Below are 24,797 nucleotides of genomic sequence, written 5' to 3'. Positions count from 1 at the left end.
ATGCAATGAAATAATCTTAGACATGCTATAAAATAAGGAACTTGAATTGCATTTTATTGAAGGATATCAGGATTTTTAAGGGCTTTTATTTAAGGTCTCATCTCTCTGAATATAATAATTTTCTTGTTTTCATGAACCAACAAAAAATATTTGTCAGATACCTTACTGTAGATTTTTGTTTTATTTTTAAAGTGGGAACAGATGAATCCCAGGAGAGCAGCATGACAGATGCGGATGACACACAACTTCATGCAGCTGAAAGTGATGAATTTTAACTTCTGGAAATCAAGACTTTTGCAACTGGATGTGTGACTAGTGCTGACGTGTTTCTTGTCCTTCCATATACTGAGTCTTCACTCTTGAGCCAGCAGTGTCATCATCCATCACTTATACCCTGAATGTGCCCCTTTCATTGGACCCTGACTGTACACAGAATGAAAGGCAGTGCAATATTTAGCTGCTAACAAGACTGGCTCTTTCACCAGTATGAATGACAATTTAGGGGGTAGGTAGGGTGGGAAACTTTCTTTTCTTTTTTTTCTTTAATCTCCCTTTGTTGGAAAGCTATCATGGAAGGAAGAGTTTTGTTTTATCTTGAAGGAACCATTAGAGATGGAAAATGGTGATGAACCAGAATCTCTTGGTCGTTTTTCCAAAAATTTGTTTTTACTTGGTTCTGTTCCTGATAAACAAAGTGACTGATCTTCATTTCTAGGCTCTTCAAGAATGGTGTTAGCAAGTGCCAGATGGAACAATAAAAGACATTGCCTATAACAGAGTAACTTGATTGCCAAGGAATGTAAATTACCTTAAACTTGCAGTGTCTCCCATAAACAAATATAATGGGCATATTGGAACTCATATGTAGGAATCAATATCCCTCCATACAGTGTACAATTACTCTTGGCAAGAATACTTTAATGTCTAACCAAGAATTTTAATTTATTCATCTTGCTTCAAAGTGTTGATCATTGTTGTCTAGGTATTACAAACTTTAAAATTGGTCCTTACCATATTGCCTCTTCTCTTTGAGCTCTGTGGGATCACCTTTAGCATTCAGAGATGATAGAAGGGTTGCCCACTGAAAAGCCAAAAAAAGGCTCTTAATAACCATTTAAGTTCACCAGAAGAATCAAAATGAGAACACTAAATGGAAAGACTTTAAGAGATCATGATAGTGAAAGCCTTAATACAGTCAGAATCCTGCCATAACCTTGAATCTATATTTGTTCAAGACAGTATCCCTCTGACTTTTCTAAGTGTTTAAGCAGGGTGCAAGAATGTGTGATTACCTTCAGTTGAGGTCATTTCCATTCTTTTCAACTCTCTGCTTCAAATTATTTTCAATAGTGTGAGTCACCAAAACATTTACTGAGAGCGATTGGGTTTAGGATATTAGAAATTCTTAGCTGAAAAGCATCCCCGCTCTTACGAAGGAGAGGAGTTCTCTTTTGAGTTTGTCATAATATAGGTTGATGTCTTTGGGGAATGACCATAATTTTAAAGATCTAATTATGCATAATGAAATGGGAATTATTGGAATTTCACAGTAACCAATTTAAAGTCTTAAATTGTGTATCTCCTTTATTGTAATGTATGGAAATTTTTAGAGAAACTTTAGTTAACATTTTGTTAAGTGCCAATGTCAGAATATAACAAATTTATAGTTTCTTATGAATGACAGGCCTACAGTTATTGTTTTGGATTATTTGATGAAGGACAAACTTATCTACTGGTTACCTGTATTTGTTAGTCAAGCTGTGAAAATAAGGTGGATTACAGAAGATAAGAAAAAAATTTTATCCTGTAGACTCAGTAATTTTCTATCATTTACTATTAATCTGCTGATTTGAATGTGGCTTAGATACCGTTACAAACTAATTCAAGTCAGAGTCTTAGATTAGGTATTGGGTGCCAGAGAGGTATTTAACAAAATTTTCTACCTAAATCTATATATGTGCTGCCTAAAAAAAAATAATTTATAAGAAAAAGGAAAGGTTGTGAGTAAACGAATATCATTAAAAATTCCCAAAGGCTAGCACTTGGATTCTAACAAATATTCCATTTTTATCCATTAGTTCTGTAATATTTAATTTTATATCCTTTTATTTTTTTAATTGTCAAATCATAAGCCAGCTGTGTAACAGTATCAAATATAGAGTTTCATAGAAAGCTTTGGACTGAGCTCTTTGTTACAAAGCTTGGAGAAAGCTATGCTCAGAAAACAATTTGCTGATGTATAATTAGTTATTTTTTGTAGTAGGAATTTATGTCCTGTGCCAGAAGTAAGTCTTTCTGGTACTAATTTTGAGACCAAGGATAAAAGGATAGTTGTGGAAGGCACAGCATGGCAATGGTTGGCTGAGGGATAATCAGCCTAAGCTTGACCTGATTGCATTTTCCTCACACCTCTACTTTCAAAGTCATTTAGGTATTTGAAGCCTTATTTCCCACCTATTTACTGTTTCTGGCTTTCTCTTTTCTTTTTTTCTTTCTTTTTTGCTTGGAATGGAGATTAAACAACCAGAAGAAGATATGCATTTTGATCAAGCAAAATGTTTGCTTCAAATTTCATAAGTTATTTTGAAGGAAATCAGAAATACTAAGTACTTTGACGTCCTTGTTTCTCTTTAAGCTTTTCACATGTGTGTGTACACACACAAAAACACCCACACACACTCTTGTTTAGAAGTTATGTTGTGGCATTGGATATTTTCCCCCTTGGAAATGGTTCTTAACTCTGGGATTTTAGAAGTTTGGAAATATTTTTTCAAGAGAACAATGGTACTCAAAATAATGAAAGGTGGTCCTACTTTTTCTGTATTTCATTACTTTAAAATTTTTATTTTTTCCAAGAACTGCAAGTGACATTTGAACCATGCTGCTGTTGTACCTTAAACAAAAACTCAGTGATAACCAGTATTTAGTCTATTAAAAATGCTCTTTTTGAAGAAAAAAGTTTGCAAGTCTCTGTTTAGCCAGAGTATAGTATGGGTCTTCACAAGAAATACGGTGACCTGTTTTCTTTGTGAAAACCTAGGAAAATGCAAGTGTGGGTGTGATGTGTGTGTTCTATTTGCATTGAAACAATGTAATTTTGTGTCTTCATTTTGCTTTTCCTGACTTATTTCGGAAATTGTACAGTCTTGGGGGGGAAAGTCTTTTCTGTTAATATATTTGCAATTCATTAAAGGATATGGAAAATCCAAATAAATTACTTTTGAAAGCAAATTTATAATCAAGTCATTAAAGCTATATAAGAGCTGTGCCATCTGTATTTTTATAGTAAGGCACAGCAAAATAGTGAAAGATTACAGTTTTATGTTCCACAAAAGTCTAGGGCAATGTTTCTCTTTTTTTTTAACTTACACCCTCTTCTAATATATATATATATGTATTTTTTAACTCACACCGTTTTTTTAGTATTATTTGGAATGTCAAAATAAATATTGTGACCAAAAAATGGTAACTTTTAGAACGTATTTTCCCCAAACTACAAAAGTCCCTTGCCAGCAGCTGCTACTTTGCAAGTCAACTGCTTATTATTCTTTAGTCATGTGATTTCTGAAATTCCTTTAAAAGGGACACACAGCTTTTTTGTTCTAATTAGAATCAATTTTAAATATCAAGATCTGAAAGAAGTAGAATATAGAAACCAAATTTTACTCTAGTTTGATATCTTGGAAAAAGGGTAGAGAGCTGAAGGGTTTTGTTCAGACTTGAAGAAAGGGTAGCAATAGGGAAAAAGACATAAAGTGAGATGCGCTGAGCAGGTGAGAGGGAACGACTCAGACCGTAACCTTCCCTAGGACTGGCCATTTGCTGTCAGTAGGGCAGGGGTAACTAGAAGTGTAGGTAGGAAGTATTCTTTGGTTTGTTTAGCCTCTAATTAATGGTTCATGAAGGTTCAGAAGTGCAAACTTTGCTAAATACTTATGTTTACTGAGATCTTGCCACGTGTACCGTGTTACTTACCTTGTGTACAGTATTTTCAGTCCTCAACCCTATAAGGTAGGTGCTACTGCATTTTATAAAAGAGAAAACCAAGACTCAACTATTAAATGATAGAGCTGGACACTTTTGGCATTTATGTATGTTCAAAACCTTTTACTTAGTTTTGGACTTCTCTGGAAGTTTCAGATCATACCTAATGTTAACTCTCAAGTGTCCTCCCTAGCATTTTGACATTGAGTATCACAGAAGTTTGGGTTTTACAAAGGAAACTTTATTACTAACTGTAGATTTAAATCTATTATATGCTTAGTCCTTTGAAGGGGCTTTTATGTGTATCCTGCCTCTGTACTTTTCATACTGAAACTGAAAGCGGTATCCCTTTCTTGAGTAACTAGAATTTGCTTTAAAGTAGGAAATTTTAAGTGCTTGATTTTCCTTCCATTTTTTTAATTACCAATTTCTCTTAACACAAGCATTCTTTTTATTCAACACCCTCAAAATGGAATTTTCAATTTGAGGCTAAAAGCTGTATTTGAGAAGAAAATTCAAATGGATAGTGCATCACTGGAGTTGGAATAAGAAAAAGAGTAAGTAACAGTGGGAGCAAAGAAGTAGAATTAAGGTTTCTAATCATGTATTTTTAAAAAGCACTAGACTGATATCTAGGAAATGTAGACTTTGCCCCTTAGTTGCTGTGTGACCCTGAACAATTAAACTTTTTTTCTCATCAATACAAAGAAGATCAGATCTACTCTTCTTATCCCACAGAGGACTGAGGATCCTATGTGTTAAAGCATGGAAATGCTTTGTAAAACTAAAGCACTGTACAAATATACAGTGGTATTATCGGGGTGGAGGTGATGTTATAGAAACATCACCAGTAGAAACACATATATACACGTATACTATATACTATACATATAATCTGACGTTTTATGTCCTGCAGCCCCTGAGCAAGAACTTACAGCTATATTGGCATAACTATGTGCAAATCACCCCAAATAACATGGAGCCTGAGGCGTTAGCTTTTTCTCAATATTTTGTGAGTTAATACATCACTGGGCAAGGCGCTACACAAGAATAAAACTTCATCAGTTCTTAGTTTCCTAATAATGAAAAGACTTGATTGGGTAAAGGGATTTCTTTGTATATGACAGCACTCCTTAAACTTATGCCAGTTTGCAGCCCTTATACCAGTGGATGCTATAAATCTGTGCCCATAATCATTTGCATATCTTGAAAAATGCTAGCATTTATCTTCTTTTTATTTAGGATTTATGGATCACTTTGATACAAGAATAATCTCATTTCATCTTTACAGCCTTATAAGGTAAGGCATGTATTACCTGTTTTATACAAGAGGAAACTAAGTCTTAGAGAAACCAAAGCATTTGCAAAAAGAGGAAGATCTTTTGCAGGAACAGCTTGGCACACATTTGCTTACATAGTTTTGGCCAGGACTGGGTCAAATAATCATCCTTAGCTGCAAGGGATACTTGGTAAATTTTAGAATCTGGTAAAAGGGACTGGGTTTGCCATGACTGGTTTAGATACATTGTGATCTGTGTTTGGACCCAGAGATTTTGTTAGCAAAGAAGGGGGAATGGCTGTTGGCTTAGCAGCCAAGAGCACCTACCACACTGCTGTAGAGAGGGTAACGCTTTTTGTCAGTTGATCCTAAAAACTTAGTGAACTTCCTTATTCTAAGAATTTGTAGGGTTTCTATTAGAGCAGAGAATTCCTGACATTAATTCCTTTTTTTTTCCCATCATGTATTTTTTTTTACATCTTTATTGGAGTATAATTGCTTTACAATGGTGTGTTAGTTTCTGCTTTATAACAAAGTGAATCAGTTATACATATACACATGTTCCCATATCTCTTCCCTCTTGTGTCTCCCTCCCTCCCACCCTCCCTATCCCACCCCTCCAGGCGGTCACAAAGCACGGAGCTGATCTCCCTGTGCTATGCGGCTGCTTCCCACTAGTTATCTACCTTACGTTTGGTAGTGTATATATGTCCATGCCTCTCTCTCGCATTAATTCCTTTTTAATCCTTGTGTAAAATACCTCATTTCTTTTTTCTTTTTAATTGCTATGGCTGGGATCACCAGTATTATATGGAGCAGTAGCAGCCATAATATCAAGCACTCATTGTTTTATTCCGAGTCTTAAAGAAAATGCATCTTAATTTTCTCAAACTTTCAACTCGATATAATCTAAAACCACTCACGTGCAATATGTTGCCTTTGTTAATCTCATTGCCAATTCCAACACAACTCTCACTTCAACTACCATTTATAACCGTTGATAATTAAGATACCTCCTTTCCATCGCTAGTTTTCAATGGTTTACATCGTGACTGGGTGCTGAAATGTATGTCTGATAAGAAAAAAGCATATTGAGACTCCTAGGGCTGGAAAACAATGGCACTTAACCTGATTACAAATCTGTCCCTCTCCCAAAACAACCATAAAATCAAGTAGAACAAAACTGTACATGTTTCATGCCTTCATTATTAAGAGAATACTATAACTTCAAATTACCTGTAAGTAGAGCAGAAATTTTCCAGTAGGGATCCTGCTATCACCCTTAGCCTGTGGTCACAGAAAGTGAGGAAAAAGGCTAAGTCTCTCCATGGACAGAGCTGAATGGAGTAGAAGACTTATTACAGGAAGCCCAGAATCTTCGGGGGAATAAATGAAACAAATGTAAAATACCGAACACAGGTTGGGACTTGGTAGATTATAGCCCACACTTCAGGGAAAGGTTTAAAAATGTCTGGAACCAGGAGTGGCAGCCTCATACAAGCAGTGTTTCTACGGGAGAATAAGATATGAAAAAGAGGCATTGAAAGGAAAAAGGGGAAATAAAAGACTGGCAGAAAAGAGAAAGCACATCATTCTTCCCACCCCTACCAGCAAGATCCTGAAACTGCAAAAAAGAGCTCTCAAACTAGGAATCCTGCCCATGAAATGACTGGGAATAGAGCAAAGCGATCCCCGTCCATACAAAACTATTGCAAAAAGCCAGCAAACGTAAATTAAAGGCTTTCTGCTGATAAAAAAGACTCTCCCCAAAACAACTGCAAAGCTAAAGAAAAATATCCTTTTAAAAGCATATGAAGAAGTGAAATGTCACCTTAAATTGAAAAAAAAATCAACAAAAAGCATTGATAAATTTGACTACATTAAAAACACTTTGCATGACCAAAAAAAAAGACAAATGACAAACTGGGAAGAAATATTTGCCCTTATGTCACAGATAAAGGGATAATTCCCCTAATGTGTAAAAAAAATTTTTTTTTAATTTTGAGAGAGGGAAAGACACAAACGACACAATTCACGAAAAGATATTAAAAAATGCCCCTTAAACATGAAAAGTTCAAATTCACTCAGTAAGACCCATGCAAATTAAAACTACATAGAGATACAGAGACTTCCCTGGTGGTCCAGTGAGTAAGACTCCGTGCTCCCAATGCAGGGGGGCCCGGGTTCAGTCCCTAGTCAGGGAACTAGATCCTGCATGCATGCAGCAACTAGGAGTTTGCATGCCGCAACTAAGAAGCCCGCATGCCACAATGAAGATCTGGCGTAGCCAAAATAAATAAATATTAAAAAAGAAAAAAATACTACATAGAGATACAATTTCTCACCGAACAGATGGGCAAAAATTCAAAACTTGACAATACTCAGTTGGAGTTGGAGGCATGCCACAAGGACACAGGAGCCAACTTGACTGCCCAAACTTAATACATTTGATCCTCCCAAAATCATGTACAATGATGCTATTGGAGAAAAATAGAAATTTATGAGCCCATAACAATAATAAAATAAATAAAGAGCAAAGAAAGGAGAGGTAGGGCATACAGTCTGCTGTAACAAAAATATCAGACTGGGTGGCTTAAACAACATTCTCACAGTTCTGGAGGCTGTGGAGTCCAAGATCAAGGTGCTAGTAGATTCGGTGTCTGATGAAGGCCCACTTCCTGGTTCATAAATGGTGGTCTTCTAGCTATGTCCTCACAAGGCAGAAGAGGAAAGGGACCTCTTTAGGGTCTCTTCTATAAGTGAACTAATTCCATTCATGAGGGTTCTGCCCTCACGCCCTAATCACTTCCTAAGGCCCCACCTCTTAATACCGTCACATTGGAGGTTAGTATTTCAACACATGAATTTTGAGAGGACATAAACATTCAGTCCACTGGATTCTCCCTCTTTCCCCCCAAAATTCATGTCCTTCTCACCTGCAAAATACATTTATTCCATCCCAACAGCCCAAAAGTCTTAACTGGTTCTGGCATCAACTCCAAAGTCTCATCCAAATATCATCTAAATCAGATATGGGCGAGACCTGAGGTACAATTCATCTTTTTTTTTTGATGTGGACCTTTTTTTTCTGCGGTACGCGGGCCTCTCACTGTTGCGGCCTCTCCCGTTGCGGAGCACAGGCTCCGGACGTGCAGGATCAGCGACCATGGCTCACGGGCCCAGCTGCTCCGCGGCATGTGGGATCTTCCCAAACCGGGGCACGAACGCGTGTCTCCTGCATCAGCAGGCGGACTCTGAACCACTGCGCCACCAGGGAAGCCCCAATGTAGACCCTTTTTAAAGTCTCTATTGAATTTGTTACAATATTGCTTCTGTTCTATGCCTTGGCTTTTTAGCTGCGAGACATGTGAGATTCCAGCTCCCCGACCAGGGATTGAACTCGCACCCTCTGCATTGGAAGGCGAAATCTCAACCACTGGACCTCCAGGGAAGTCCCGAGGTACAATTCACCTTGAGGCAGATTCCTCTCCATCTGTGAACCTGTGAAACAAAACAAGTTATGTGTTTCCAAGATACGATACTGAGACAGGCATAGGACAGACATTCTCATTCCAAAAGGGAGAAACAGGGCTTCCCTGGTGGTGCAGTGGTTGAGAGTCTGCCTGCCGGTGCAGGGGACGCGGGCTCGTGCCCCGGTCCGGGAAGATCCCACATCCCGCGGCGCGGCTGGGCTCGTGAGCCATGGCCGCTGAGCCTGCACTTCCCAACGGGAGAAGCCCCAGCAGTGAGAGGCCCGTGTACCGCAAAAAAAAAAACCACAAAACATTCTTTTGGCATTAGTTGGTTACAGTGACAGCAAGATACTGTGAGTGTGGCAGAGCAGCTCTAATGTAACAACTGCATTCCCTGCTTTCTGAACCGAAATGTAAGTGACTCATATCCTTTACATACGCGTTACCTGCAAACATTAACGCTGCAAATCTTGACATACACCGTTTAGGGGGAGTTGATGCCAAGGGGTTACAGTAAATGTTGAAAGGCTCCAAAAGTTCCTTTGGGGACTTCCTGTTTCTCCTCCCTCCCCTGAATTACTCTGCTTAACAAGAACCAAATTACTTAGAACTAGTCTGAATAGCAGCAGCACCCAAGGAGCATGACACTGAGTTCATGTTAAAAAGCAGTACCTGTGTAATGTACGTTTTACATCACAGGCAATAGGAATGATCGCTCTGGTTTTTAACTCCTGCATTAGAATCTCCTAGAAAAATAAAAGCATCCCATCAAGTTCTTCTAGATGGTGTTATTGCTGTACATTTGTAGATGGGTCACTTTCTGTGCTGTGTTTGCTTTGAAGGGATCTTCCAATATATCTCCAATATTCCTTTCTTATAGCGTCGTTTTCTTTAGGATTTCACATAACTCTAATGCTTTATTAAGAATGTCCTCCTTGTTGTCGTAGTGGTTTCCTAGCATGTCTTCATAGATGTCCACGAGAAAGGCAATTGGGGGAACTGCGACTTGGTTGTAAATCAAGTAATTGATTTAACAGGTTGGGATACTTGGAAAGACCACGATCCTGCAAAATCGCTTTCGAATAGTTCCATGCACTTTCATTATGTGGTACTAGTTTGATCGTTTCCAGAGTGTACTGGACTTCTCTCTTCAATACAGCATGATCATTGTAGCCCGTGGTATTAGAAATTACGAACTATCTTTGGTTCCAGACAGTTATTTCTCACATCCTCTTTGAGAAGTTGGTCTACATACTGCAGCTCATTATCCCAAAAGTGAAAGTCCTGAATAACCCATTGTCGATGTTGCCAGGCGTGATAATTCTTTGCATCCTGATTAAGAATATCAGCAATAGACTCAAGCTCCTGAGATGGGTCTCTCAGCCATTCCACGAGCACTCGCCTATGCTGCCAAACTTGATAGTTTTGGGAGCTGTTCCTCAATTATTGCCGTGATGTAGTTCATTTCCTCACGTAGATCCTTTTGAAGTGACTTTAAGAGAACTCTCCGAAAATACCACACTGTGTAATTGGCTGCATTTAACTCGATAGCATCTCTGGTTAGTTTAAAAGCCTGTTCACTTCTCTCGTTACGCTGCAGGTCAGCCCGGAAATAATAATAAACATCTTGAAATTTTTCGCTATAAATGATCTGGACCGCTGCATTGGGGCCATCATTCTGCAGCACTGGATCTATATCAGCCCATTCTGCCCTGTCCCTGTACAGGACATAGGTGGGCGAGTCCAGGCTCAGGAACCCTTCGTCCATAGGGGACGCCGCCACCTCTTCTTGCGGCGGCTGGGGCGGCTGCGTGTCGGGCTGACCAGGCTCCCCGCCCTGCGCAGCCGCCCGGACGCCGTCTGCGGCCGCCATCGCTCCTCGGCCCGCCGCGGAGGAGGCGGCGGAGGCCCCGCCCCTATTACATTTATTCTTATCAAAGACAGACATTCCTATAGTTTGAATAGTGAAAAAGGTTTTCACACTTGTAAAAAAGAGCAGTCTCTTCCCCAGAGGGAATCACTTTCATCTCCTTTACCAGATTCTCTTAGTATTTACCTGTATTCTCCAAATGCAATGTTTGATTTTTCAATTTTAGGAGTTATCTACTGACTGCCACTGAGGAGAATGAAGATTTATATTTCCTACATCGCTTCTCCCTACATAAATAATCTTCCTAGTCTGCCTTCAGTATAATTATAACTGTGGCTAGAGCAATATTCAAGGTTTACAATTTCATCACTTTTTAAACCCTGTTCACAACTGAGCCAATATAACACTGTGGTTTCCTTCCCTGTACAATTTTTTTTTGTTTTCCCTAGATTATTTGCCTTGTTTCTCATTGTTAACTTTTAAATACTTATAATTAATTCAACTCCAAACTCTTTACCATTTGTCCAAATCTCCTCTCAGCATGTTCAACTGTATCAGTTATGCTATCGATTTCATCATCTTGAAGTGTCTTCTGTAGCTTTCAGAACTGCTTCTATCTGGACTGGTTGCCTTCTGTTAGTTGCATCCTTAGCTTTCTCTTTACCATCATCCTAGAGATTCCCTTTGCTCTTCCTTTATGATGGTTCTCCTTTTTCCTGTATCCAATGTCTTCCTCTTCTTCATTTATGCCCTCACTTTGGTGGGGCTTCCCAAGAAATGGTTGAAGTGAAGTGTCGCAGGCTGAGGTCCCCAGGAAGGAGACTCTGAAACAAAAATTAATGTACAAAGCTTTTATTAGGGAATATTCTTAGGATCAACATCTACAGAAGAGAAGGAAAGGAAGCAGGTCGAGCAGAGGGAGACGTTGAGCTATGATGAAGTCTCAGTGAGGGCCTCAGCTGACTGGGCCGTTCTGAGGCTAGATATTTTAAGAGTATTAACTCAAGGTTAAACCTGAGACCCTTGGGTTCACAATGTCAAAAGGTAGGCAAAACAAGAGAAGTTACTGAAAGCACCACACTTGTTTAATGCAAATTGACATCCTTTTTCCTTCAGCAAGTTAAGCAGGGAGCAAAATAATAGAGAAGGGCATGGATGAAAGGGACACATAATCTTATCTGAAGACCCAGTCCCTCTCTATCTCAGCCACTGCAGATTCCTAGCCAGTACAGTAAGTCCCCTACATACGAATGAGTGCCATTCTAAGTCCAATTTGTTCATTAAGTCCAACGAAGTTAGCCTAGGTACCCAAGTAACACAATCGGCTGTATAGTACTGTACTGTAACAGGTTTATAATACTTTTCACACAAATAAAACAAACAAAAAATAAAGAAAACATTTTTAATCTTACAGTACAGTACCTTGAAAAGTATAGTAGCCCAGAACTGTATGTCTGTGGCCTCTGCTAGCAAAATTTTCTTCCTCCAATCTGCACGAGAAGGTTGGAGCCACCTAACAATCTGGTATGGAGGTTGCAGTTTTCTGTAGAAAACTCAACTTGACGCCTTCCCATGGGAGCCTGATGCTTTGCTCAATGCTGGAAAACTCTCAGAAGGCCAGGCATTTGTACTAAAACATTCACTAGGGGAGCTGTGGAGTTTCAGTAGCCATGAGTCTTAGCATAGATCCTATGAGTAATTCCATAGGCTTTCTTAGGAACACAAACACCTTGTTTACTCAATTTCCAGGTAAAAACGTATTTTCCACCTTTTAGAAACTTTTCTCAAAAATATATTCAAAAATAAGTTTTACATAATTATGCTTATGACATTTTTAACGAACATGTTTACAATTTGACAAAAAGAGGTGGAAAAAACTCAAAACAAGTTCACTTTTAGGGGAAGGAATAAATATTACAAATGTTTATAAACATTGTAGTGGGTGGACCTTTAGAGTGGTCCTGAGTTGGGGCAAGGAGACAGGACTTCATACCCCCGTTTCGACCAGTCATTGGATGCAGGCTGGCTCAGAAAGGGAAAGTGTCCTTGGATGAAGCAAGTCTTATTCATCCCTGTAAGGGGGTTTTGTATATTTTATTTAACCCCCAAATCCAAAATATCATATGAACGTGTAATGAGCATAAACATGAATAAAATATTTTACTTTATTTTCATATTAAGTCTTTGAAATGTGGTATGGGTTTCTTGTTTGTTTGTTTGTTTTTTGGCCATGCCACGTGGTATGTGGGACCTTTTTTCCCCGACCAGGGATCAAACCTGCACCCCCTGCACTGGAAGTGCAGAGTCTTAACCACTGGACCGCCAGGAAAGTCCTGAAATGTGGTATGTATTTTATACTTATGCCACATTTCAATTTGGACTAACCACACTAGCCACATGTGCTCAATAGCTACATGTGGCTAGTGGCAACGATAGTGGCCCTAGATAGGTGTGTTATTATATGCACCAGGATCTATGTACAAAATGTTCATTACAGATTTTTTTAAATTACTTAAAAGTATAAACACCCCAAATGTCTATCACCAATAAAATTATAAATAAATGATGGTATAATTCAAACAATGGAATGATATAAACTAGAATTAGACACAAAAATATAGATGAATTTTACAAACAAAAATGTAAGAAACAAAACAATACGTATCACTACTTGGCAACCACCATAGTAATAATTGTTTGGGGCCAGAATGATCACTGAATGCTAAAACTAATAGGCAGGAGTTCGATGAGAAACAGGATATGTACATAGTCTCAAAGTCCCTCCCCACAAGACACATTATTTTCGCCTCACAATTAACAACTTTTTTTTTTTGGCTGCACCGCACAGCTTGTGGGTTGTTAGTTCCCTAACCAGAGATTGAACCTGGGCCCTCGGCAGTGAGAGCAAGGAGTCCTAACCACTGGACTCCCAGGGAATTCCCTACAATTAATAACTTTAGAGTGGGGAACCTCGGCAGATGCCACCTTAACCACGTGATCAAAATTAACATCAGCGACGGGACAAGTAGATACCATGTGCTTCCTGATAGGATGCATGGAGAAGTATACAGCATCACTTCTGGATATGATATTCCTGCCAAAAATGCATAACCTGAATCTAATTATGAGGAAATACCAGACAAATTCAAACTGAGGGACATTGTACATAGTAAGTAACCTATAATCTTCAAAAGTGTCAAGGTTATGAAAGACAAAGATAGACTAAAGAACTCTTCCAGATTAAAGGAGACTAAATTGACAAGAAAATGCAATGTGTGATGCTGGATTGGATCCTGGACCAGAAGTTGTTTTTTTTTTAATGTTCTTTTCCTATAAAGCACATTAGTGAGACAACTGGCAAAACTCAAATAAGGTCAACAGATTAAACAGTAGTGTCAATATTAATTTCTTGATTTTGGTAACTACTCTATGATAGAAGATAATAGCCTTATTTTTAAGAAAAACAAGTATTTATGGATAAAGGGACATTATATCTGCAATTTATTCTCCAACAGTTCTGAAAAAAACAAATCTGTGTGCGTGTGGAGAGAGAGAGAGAAACAAAATTATAACAAGCTTTGTAAAATGTTAACATTTGAGGAATCGCAAAGAAGAATGGATGGGAATTCTTTGTATTATTTTTGCAACTTTTCTGTAAGTCTTTATTTCAAGATACAATGTTAAAATAATACATATATCATGTATAATTCTATTTATATAACAATTTTAAAAGACAAAACTAAACTATGTTTAGGGATACATGCACAGTTGGTGGAAGTATAAAGAAAAGCAAGAAAAGTATTTACTACAAAAGTCATGAGAGTTGTAACCCGAGGAGAGGGGAGTGTACTGTGATCCAGAAGAGTCAAAGGGCCTTTCATGATGCTAATAATGGTGTTGGTTATACAGGTGTTTGCTTTATCACTATCTGTTAAACTGTACATATAATTCTTTTCTGCACATGTATTATATTTCAAATAAATGTTTAAAAGAGAAGAGAATAACCCTGAGGAGACAAAAAATTATAATATATTTTTTAAAATTATTATTATTATTATTTTTGGCTGCACCTCGCGCCTTGCAGGATCTTAGTTCCCTGATCAGGAATTGAACCCTCGCACTCGGCAGTAAAAGCGCGGCGTCCCAACCGCGCTTTTACTGCGGTTTATTGCCGGGGAATTCCCCTAAAAATGTTTCTGTTTCAAAAAGCTTTGAGGGCTTCCCTGGTGGCGCAGTGGTTAAGAGTCCGCCTGCCGATGCAGGGGACACGGGTTCGTGCCCCGGTCCGGGAAGATCCCACATGCAGTGGAGCAGCTGGGCCCGTGAGCCATGGCCGCTGAGCCTGCACGTCCGGAGCCTGTGCTCCGCAACGGGAGAGGCCACAACACTGAGAGGCCCGCGTACCACAAAAAAAAAAAAAAAAAAAAGTTCTCCATGCCCCCAAGTGTGAAGCATACACGTCTCAGCATAATATTCAAGGCCCTCTGCAGGTTGATCCTACCCCTCATCTTCTCTAGATCAGTGGTTCTCAGAACGCGGCCCTCAGACTGGCCACTCTGGTCAGTAGAACTCACTCCTACCCACTAAATCAGAGTCTCCAGGGATGGAGCCCAGGATGCTCTTTTAACAAGGGTGGTTTCAATGCACACTGAAGTTTGAGACCACTATTCCAGATTAATTAATTTTCTTTCTTGAACGCCATGCTTCAGCCATACTGAACTATCAGTTTCTGGAAAGTGGTTGCTGTCTCTCACCTTCTGGGCTTTGCACATGCTGTTCCCTGTGTTCCCTGCTTGCCCACCTCACGCCCATGCTTCCCTCTATCTCAGCATTTATTCCATTGTAAGGCTTTTGCCTGTTTTTGTCTGTCTTCCCCACTTCCATGTAAACTTTGAAGGCAGGGACACCATCTTAATCATCATTGCATCTTTAGCACCTTGGCAGGTGCTCAATAACTATTTTCTTAATGACTATAGAGATTTAGATGTACAGAAACCTAATTGCTAACAGCAGTCAGCAACCAGCTACCGGGGTTCGTGAGGGAGAGCCCAGTGTCGTGTGCTGTTACTTAGGAATAAATAGAGTCAACATATACCTACTCGCATTTTACTCCAGTCCTACTGAATATCACTGTCCAGTGATCTCTTAACTAAGCTGATGACAGTGGGAAGGAAAGGAAGTGGTAAACATGTGATGTTGTGAAGGAAAATCAACACAAGTGAATGGATGTGACAGCAGTGCATACAGCTCAGGATCTCATCTCTTCTCATATTTTAAACCAGAAGGCCAGAGTCCTAAGGACTGAACAGTAACAACAATAGCATGAGGACACTTATACTGAGCATCTACTCTGTGCAAGGCTTTACCTGTGTTAATACTGACAACAACCCTAGGAGCTAGGTATTATTTTGAGAAAACTGAGAAATCAAGTCATTAAATATTCGCCTAAGATCCTACATGGTGAAACCACTGTTATTGGTACTTCCTGTTCATGAGTCACACGGCCCCAAATTACATCCCCACCCGTGATCTTCACAGATCAGTTGTGCACAATGAGGCCCATAGGTGCGGGTGAACGGATCACCCAGACTTAAGGAACATGGCTTTTGGATAATGGTTTGGTGTATCATCTTTGACTAGAACACATGAGTTGTTATTATAAGATCTCAATGCAGTTGTTGGAGAAATAAAACTGAGGGACAGAATTTGCTTGTCCCCCTAATATGTGCACCCATGGTCACAGGAACCTCCATTACCCTAACTCTCATCACAGTGTATCGTAATTACTTGGTGAAAATGAAATTTGGTTTTCCTCTTCACTGCTGCCCCTCCAGTACAGCACCTGGTAGGTGGAAAGCACCCCCATCTATCACCAACCAAGCCCATCTGGGACTAGCACAAGCTCCTTAACCTCGCCTGTGTAATCACCAAGATTTTCTCTAGTTTCTCTGTAAAGTGTCACACAGGGTTCTAGGTATGGACAAACAAGGATGAAAAGTACAAGTTTACTTTAGATACTGTATTTACGGTCCTTACTTTGGAATGTCACATCAGACGCCTTTGTGTCTGACTGAGAAAAAAATAGCTTATAATTGATCTTACCCCTTTAAAAATTTTTTAAAATGTATATGTTTCAATTTACTTACTTTATTTATATTTATTTTTGGCTGTGTTGGGCCTTCGTTGCTGCGCGCGGGCTTTCTCTAGTTGCGGCGAGTGGGGGCTACTCTTCATTGCGGTGCGTGGGCTTCTCATTGCGGTGGCTTCTCTTGTTGCGGAGCACGGGCTCTAGGCACTCGGGCTTCAGTACTTGTGGCACGTGGGCTCAGTAGTTGTGGCTCACGGGCTCTAGAGCACAGGCTCATTAGTTGTGGCTCACGGGCTTTGTTGCTCTGCGGCATGTGGGATCTTCCTGGACCAGGGCTTGAACCCGTGTCCCCTGCATTGGCAGGAGAATTCTTAACCACTGCGCCACCAGGGAAGCCCCCATTTTATTTTATTTATTTATTTATTTATTTATTTATTTGCGGTACGCAGGCCTCTCACTGTTGTGGCCTCTCCCGTTGCGGGGCACAGGCTCCGGACGCGTAGGCTCAGCGGCCATGGCTCACGGGCCTAGCCGCTCCGCGGCATGTGGGATCTTCCCAGACCGGGGCACGAACCCGTGTTCCCTGCATCGGCAGGTGGACTCTCAACCACTGCGCCACCAGGGAAGCCCAGAAGCCCCCATTTTTAATTTTAAAGAAATATTTTAGCCAACAGTTATTTATTTAGGCTTCTGTGTAAAATAAAATATAGAAGATGTTTAAAATGTTTAATTTATTTTTTGATAAGTGATACTTCGACATGGTTCAAAAGTTTGAAGAGAGAAATATTCTCCTCTCACTTCATCTTCCAGCTGCTTGGTTCCCCTCCCTGAAAGCAACCAGTATTATTTAATTGTGACCTCTCCCAGAAACATGTTTTAAGTGTATGCAAGTACATATGTAAGACAGTTTTTTTTTCCTCTCCTTCCTTATACAAATGGAAGCATGTCAAAAACATTGTTTGACACCTTTTTTTGTTTTTTCACTTAATTTATTTTGGAGATCACTCTCTAGCAGTACATGTAGTAAAGGAAAGACTTCCTCTTTCTTTTTTAAGACTGGATACTCTTCTATTGTCTATTTGATAATAGCAACACAGCTATAATGATAATAATATTAAATATAAAATAGCTAAACTTTAAGAGTTTTACTTATTAGCATATTTAATCCTCTCAACAATACTATTAGATAGGTATGATTGTTCTTCCCACTTTGCAGAGGTGAGTGTTTAAATAACTTGCCCAATGTCACAAAATTCGTAAGTGACGAACAGGACAAGCTATCTAATTTGAGGGGCTCAGTGCAAAGTGAAAATGTGGGTCCCTTATTCAAAAAGCAGGGGGAAAGTACCATTAAAGGCACTAAAATATAAAGCTTTTTCCATTCTTTCATGGTCTCTAACTTGTCTCACCATGGTGCTTTTTATTTGCTATTCAATGTCATCTAAGTAAAGAAAATTTTTAAATTTAAATCGTTATTATGAAATTTACCATCCTTCTTCATATTGTGCAATGCCAGTTTTAAAGAGCATTTAACTCCTAAGTTGAATCACTGAAATTGGACAATTTGTATTTTGTAACTTGTACTCACACAAGTCTATTTTATTCTTACCAGAACAATGGGAACTCTGGATAAATGAACTCAAATGTTTTGATTTCACTTCTTGATATGTGCACATTCTACCAACACTTTACTTTCAGCTTCCTGATAAGCAAGGAAGGACTGAAAGGGAAAGGAACTCTGGGTTGCCTTGTCGCCTCTTCCTTCTCTGTCATCATTTTCAGCATAAGTGATTGGCTAACACGGAGAAGTAACGCAAGTAAGAAATGATACGATACGGCTCCTTGGTCTTCCATGTTTCTTAGAAAACTGTCTTCTTTCTGGTTTCAGAGCAAGTTCTAGCTCAAAAGGAAAGCATGGCCTCTCAATGCTTATTCAGTCATACATGTAACACACTTACCTTGTACAAATTGTCTGAATTTCCCACGTATCACGAGTCTACCAGAATTCTGTGCTCATGGAACATCACAGATGCTATTTACGAATGAGGTGACAAGGAATGGTGACACCCAATTTGTTCATAGCTCCTCTGCTTCAAGAGGCAACAGCAAATCATGAGGCCCTTCTGAGTGTGGGACCCTGTGTGACTGCACAGCTCACATGCCCATGAAGACAGCCCTGGTGACAGAGCAGGATGCAAATCATAATTTATTTAACCACTCCTGTAATGAAGTGCATTTAAATTTTATTCTCTATACAGTGTTTCAAAAACAAACCAATAGCCGTGTATACACAGATTATCGAAAGATTTGTAAGTAGGGAAACATTTATTATACTTTTTTCATTTGATTTAATGTGCTCTGATATAATCTTTTTTTTGTGAGTGTGTGTTACGCGGGCCTCTCACTGTTGTGGCCTCTCCCGTTGCGGAGCACAGGCTCCGGACGCGCAGGCTCAGCGGCCATGGCCCACGGACCTAGCCGCTCCGCGGCATGTGGGATCTTCCCAGACCGGGGCACGAACCCGTGTCCCCTGCATCGGCAGGCGGACTCTCAACCACTGCACCACCAGGGAAACCTGATATAATCTTAATTGTATTCTCTGGTTGAGATTCAAGCCTTCTTTCTTGTGAGTAACTCTATGATAATAATAAACAGCCCCATGTTCCCAGACTTTTCGTAGAATATATAAGATAAATTCTAGAGCATAAAACAGTGCCTGCCACATAGTTGGTGCTAAATGAATATTTGGGGAATGAATGAATAAATCCCTAGGGATGGAATTGCTGAATTAAAGGTTATTTGCATTTATAATTTTCATGGCTATTACCTAATTGCCCTCCATAGATGTTGGAACAACTTATATTTTCACCAGTGATGCAAAAAATGGCTATTCCCCTCTCCATTACCAACACAATGTGTTAGCAAGCGTTATCTTCATGACCTGTTAGTATCTCAGTGGGGTTTTTTTTGTTTTTGGGTTTTCTTGGTCACGCCTCACGTGATCTTATTTTCCTGATCAGGGATCGAACCCTCACCCTCGGCAGTGAAATCACGGAGTCCTAACCACTGGACCGCCAGGGAATTCTCTCAGTGGAGTTTTAAATGCACGTCTTTTAGTAAAGTTTAGCATCTTTTCATTTGTTTAAGAACCATTCTTATTTTCCTTTTATGTGAAATTTCTGTCGTATCTTTTGTCCATTATTTTCTACAGAGATTTTTTTAAAAAATATTTTCTTTGTGAAATATAACATACATACAGAAAAAATATATACGTTTTGGGATAAATTTTAATAAACAGTTATAGAGCAAATACTTGCATACCCGTCACTTGATCAAAAGTAGAACACTGCCAGCCCCTAAGAACAACCCCTACTCCCAATCAAGCTAAACTCCTTCTGCCCCCGACGGGCTCTCCTGACTTTTTTTTTTTTTTTTTTTTTTTTTTGCGGTACGCGGGCCTCTCACTGTTGTGGCCTCTCCCGTTGCGGGGCACAGGCTCCGGACGCGCAGGCTCAGCGGCCATGACTCACGGGCCCAGCCGCTTCACGGCATGTGGGATCTTCCCAGATCGGGGCACGAACCCGTGTCCCCTGCATCGGCAGGCGGACTCTCAACCACTGCGCCACCAGGGAAGCCCTCTCCAGACTTTTATTGTGTTCATTTCCTTCTTTTTCCTTATTTTACCTCCTAACTATGCATCCCTAAAGAATATAGTTTACTTTTGCCTGCTTTTAAACTCTATATAAATGGAATAATACTAGATATATATTTTTTTGTATCTTGCTTTCTTTTGTGTTCAATATTACCTTTGCAAAAAGTTATTCATGTTGTTGAATATAACCATCATTTATTAATTTTCACTGTACAAATACATCACAATTTAACCATTTATGCTTGGTAGACATTTGGGATGTTTCCTTTCTGGGTCACTGAGGAACAACACTGCTATGAATATTCTTGTACAGTCATCCTGACACTTGACATTCTGCATTCCCTAATAATATATATGTAGTAGTGGGACTGCTCTGATAGAGTATGTATATCTTAACTTTTACTGGATTATATCAAAGTCGTTTCCAAAGTGGCTGTACCAGTTTACACTCCCACCAGCAGTGTACAAGGATTGCTGGGCTTTATTTATTGATTTGTAGGAGGTCTTTATATACAGCATTATGGAAATTAGCCCTTTGTAATATGAGTAGCCAGACATTTTTTTCCAAGTTTACAATCCCTTTAAAGAGACACTGATGTTATTCCCCGCCTAGAGGAATGAAAATGTACCTGGAAAAAATGGAGTATTCTAATTTTGAAGCATTTAAATGAAAAGCAAGAGTTCTGAGCTAACCCTCACAGCACTCAGTTTGCTACTATATATGCCATTAGTACGAACAATCTTACCAGAAATTTTCATGGAATGCGCTGGAAAGCAGCATGCCAAATGTAATAATAAAGATAGTTAAAAACTGAGTGTTTAGCCTGTGTCAGGCACTATTTTAAATCCATTATATGTACTAACTAATTTAATCCTCCCAAAACCCCTAGGAGGCAGTTACTATTTTTTGCCCAATTTTACAGATTTATGAAATAAGATACTGAATTGCAGACGTTCTCTAGGGCTGATTTGAGCAATATTAATAAACTCAGAGAAAAGATTCTTTCTTAACTGATAAAGATGTTTTCTTTTTATAATTTGTTTTCTCTCTTGGTAGTGAATGATACCCCATCCCGGGCTCCTCTTCCCCAACTTTTCGGATCTGCAATACACCTCAGAGCTTTCTCTTTTTTCTTTGAAGACAGATAAGGTGTATATATATCTTTCCTCCAACCCTCATTCATCACCCCTGTTCTTAGTGTCACAGAGCCGTCAGACATCTGCAGGCAGGACTGGGAACCAGAGGGTGCTTGGAGCAAGTAGGGAAGGGTAAGAGAGAGACAGAGATGGGGGTGGGGGAAGCAGGGTCACATCCCTATGTGGTAGGGGAAGAATGATTTCTTTCCGATAAGATTTCTTAACCTGGGGTCCATAGATTAGGAAATCCACGAACTTGGATCAGGAAAAGGTAATATGCCTGTATTTTTGCAAAAGTCTAACAGAAAATTAAAAACAGGATATTAGTATTTCCTTCAATTATGAATGGAGATAACAAACCAAATAGTATTAGCAGTACCTGTGATCTTGTCACCAATAGAAATCACAGGTATTTTCCTATTATATGACAGTTGTGGATATCTTGAAATATTATTTTTATTCATTTACCACCTCAAAATTATGGTGGTCATTAGGCCTGCCACTAGATCTTATTATTTAATAGATTTAATACAAAGCACATATATTGCTATGTTACACTTTAAAAAATATCTTGAAAATTGTATTTTAATGTAATTGGTTTCCTTTGAATTTCTGTGTATATTTGTCATGCATTTAAAAACCTTCTGAGAAGGGTGCATGTATGAAAAAGTTAAGAACTCTGCTTTTTGAGTATTCTCTTGGCTTTCATTCTTTTTGTTTTTTATTAAAAAGCTTTTTAAAAACTGAAGTATAGTTGATTTACAATGTTGTGTTAGCTTCAGGTGTACAGCAAGTTTTCATTCTTATTGAATGAGCCTTAGAGGGTCCCTGAAGTGAGTCGTAAGACCTGTGAGGTTCTCATAGTTTTATTATTTTATTTTTCCAGAGACCCTTCCTCCCTTAACTTTCATACCTTTTCACTATTCTGTTCTTCTTGTCTCACTGACCCTCTTTCTGTTTCTTTTCACGCTCCTGACCTTACTGTGGGTGTCTTTTTCCATTTCTATGGGGGAGTTTATCCTTTAGCATGTCACTGATCACCATATTTAGGTGGAGAATTCCAAACCTCCCGTAGTCCGCCCTCTCCCAAGGTTCCTAACTCCACTTGCCTCTGGGACACCTCTACTTGATTTACTACCGGTATCTGGAACTGAACATATTAAAAACTAAAATTCCTCTCTAAATCTGCATGTTGTCCCACTTTGCCTGGACGACCATCTTATCTGTCCCCCTGGTTTTGCAACCTTATAATTATTTTAAAATTTAAGCTAATTAAATTCAAAAAATGGGAATCTTTGTGAATGGTACTAAAATCAAAAGATACAAAAGGATATACAGTGAAATGTAAGTCTTCCTCCCACCTGGTCGCCTCAGCTCCCCTCCTGTTTTCAGCTCTTAGAGTAATTTTTGATTCTTTCTTATTTTGGCTATATCTCAAGTCCTTCCTTGCCTGTGAGATGTGTGCCCTTCCCTCTCCAGGCCCTAGTGACCTTATATCTGGTTGACTTTATATATAAGTATTTGTATGTGTATATTTTATATACCTATATAAAATCTCCCTCTGTGGCCTTCCGCCCTCGAGTTTTCATCACATCGCTTCCTGGATGAAGAACCTACAAGGGTGAGGGGCCGGGGTTGGGGGTGATGGGTAAGAGGATCTCAAGGGGACTTAGGTAGGGGGTTCGGAGTGGCAGACTGGTGGGAAGCTCTGCCAGGATTCCTATTTCTGTTCCTTCCACCTGAGGCCCCTTTCCAGTCCTCTCATCCAAATGTCTCTCATTTCCAAGAGCCGAGACAGAGACAGAGAGATACCCAGAGACAGAAACGCCGAGGCACCAGCATCCCTCTCCGCTTCTGTCCCGCCCCACCGCTCTGACGGACATTCTCCACCAGCCAATGGCGCTCCCGATGTTCCCCAGAAGGGCCAATGAGAGACATAGGAGGGCGGAAGATTCCCCGCCCCCACTTCTAGGCTTGGTTGAGCCGTGCAGGTAGGTCCGGGGCCGGGGGAGCCGCCGTTGGCACTGGTGCCCGAGGGGTGGGGGCGCGAGTCGGTAGGGGTGATGGTGGAGAAGGGTAGGAGGCCCCGACCGCGGGAACCCGGGGGGGGCGGCCCGGCCAGGAGGCGGGGGGCCGACGGGCCCGGGGAGCGGGCGCCGCCGAGGGCCCTGGAAGCGGCTGGGCTGGGGGAGCGGGGACGTGTGTGGGGCACAGGGACCCCCGCCCCGCGCCCACCCGCAGGCCTGGGCCCCAGGTTGCGGGCAGAGGGGCTGGGGCCCTGTTGCTCTGGGGGCGGGCTGGGCCGGGCCCGGGGCCGGGGGCGCCGAGCAGAGCCCGGGGCGCCAGGCCGAGCCGAGGTGGGACGGACCGAGCGGAGAGGAAGGGAAGCTGCATCCCTCGGGCCGCCCCCTCCTGAAGCGAGCCGGGGCAACGGCCGCAGGCGCCCCTGCCATGAGCCCACTCTCCTTTTCGCCCCCTCCCTAACAATGGGTTTGGGGCAGAAGGAGTCGCCCCACTGTGGGAAAGGGGGTAGGTTTGGGACTGGGGTCCAGGGTGGGGGGAGGGGTGAGAACTCGGGCTCTCCCCTTTCTCATCGCCCCTTGGTTTTTGCGGTGGGGATCATGGAGGGGCTCTTAAGCCCTCCCGAGACTTGGGTCAAGAGTCAAATTTCCCCCTACCTTACCCCCCCAAAAAAAAAATCCGACGAGCGGTAAGGAAAGTGATGCCAAGTCTTCGAAGCCGAAGTGACAAACGCATAGGAAGAACAAATCCACTCCAGAGGTTTTTATTTTTAATTTTTCTTAAAAATGAGGGTACTGTATATTCTTCGAATTTTTTGAAATTTATTTTACAGAGGTGGGTGCTGTTATTTTTGTCCCTACTCGGGCAAGCCTCCATTTTAAGCGAAGCAGTAACTGGTTAAGCTGGAATTTTCATTCAGGCCTAGGACGTGAGCAAGGATCCTACAAGAGGTCATTTAATCCATCCTCCTACCTCCAGACAAACTTGCCTCCCTCCCATCCTCAAAATTAAGTTGTTTGGTTTGCTTTTAAAGATCTCTAGGAAAGAAGAGTCTTTTGTTTGTAGCACTTTAGTCAAGAATGGATTTTACTTTTCATGTAGAATGGGCTCTGCAACTTAAACTCAAGAAAATTTAGGACAATCGAAATGATCAGAGAGGTTTTAATTTATTAAATAAAACTAAACGTGGCAAGGGGCTTTTTTAGGTGATCAGTTAACAAATCATTTTTTAATAGTGTTTATGAAGTACCCTGGATAATCATTTTTCTATCTGGGAAAAATGGTTTTGGCTT

General features: G+C 40.4%; 1 protein-coding gene and 1 pseudogene across 7 annotated transcripts in view; one reads left to right on the top strand and one right to left on the bottom strand.

Moving 5' to 3' along the window:
• Positions 1–24,797, top strand: part of CDC27 (cell division cycle 27) — a 104,456-nt gene that overhangs the window by 55,432 nt on the left and 24,227 nt on the right. For 6 of the 7 annotated variants that reach the window (XM_022589062.3, XM_022589060.3, XM_089901375.1 and 3 more), the window contains one exon: positions 193–23,474. In XM_022589062.3, the coding sequence (XP_022444770.1) occupies positions 193–275 (83 nt within the window). In that variant the 3' untranslated portion in view covers positions 276–23,474. Of the gene's footprint in view, positions 1–192; positions 23,475–24,797 lie in introns of those variants that run through there. The other variant, XM_089901376.1, reaches the window with a different exon arrangement.
• LOC111182953 (protein farnesyltransferase/geranylgeranyltransferase type-1 subunit alpha pseudogene) lies at positions 8,886–11,442 on the bottom strand (annotated as a pseudogene).

Source organism: Delphinapterus leucas, chromosome 19 (assembly GCF_059928025.1).
Source record: "Delphinapterus leucas isolate spDelLeu-1000000601 "Yukka" chromosome 19, BTC_Dleu_Yukka2, whole genome shotgun sequence".
Taxonomy (NCBI): Eukaryota; Metazoa; Chordata; class Mammalia; order Artiodactyla; family Monodontidae; genus Delphinapterus; species Delphinapterus leucas.
Note: the sequence above shows the minus strand (reverse complement) of the source record. Positions and strands in the feature narration are given on the sequence as shown.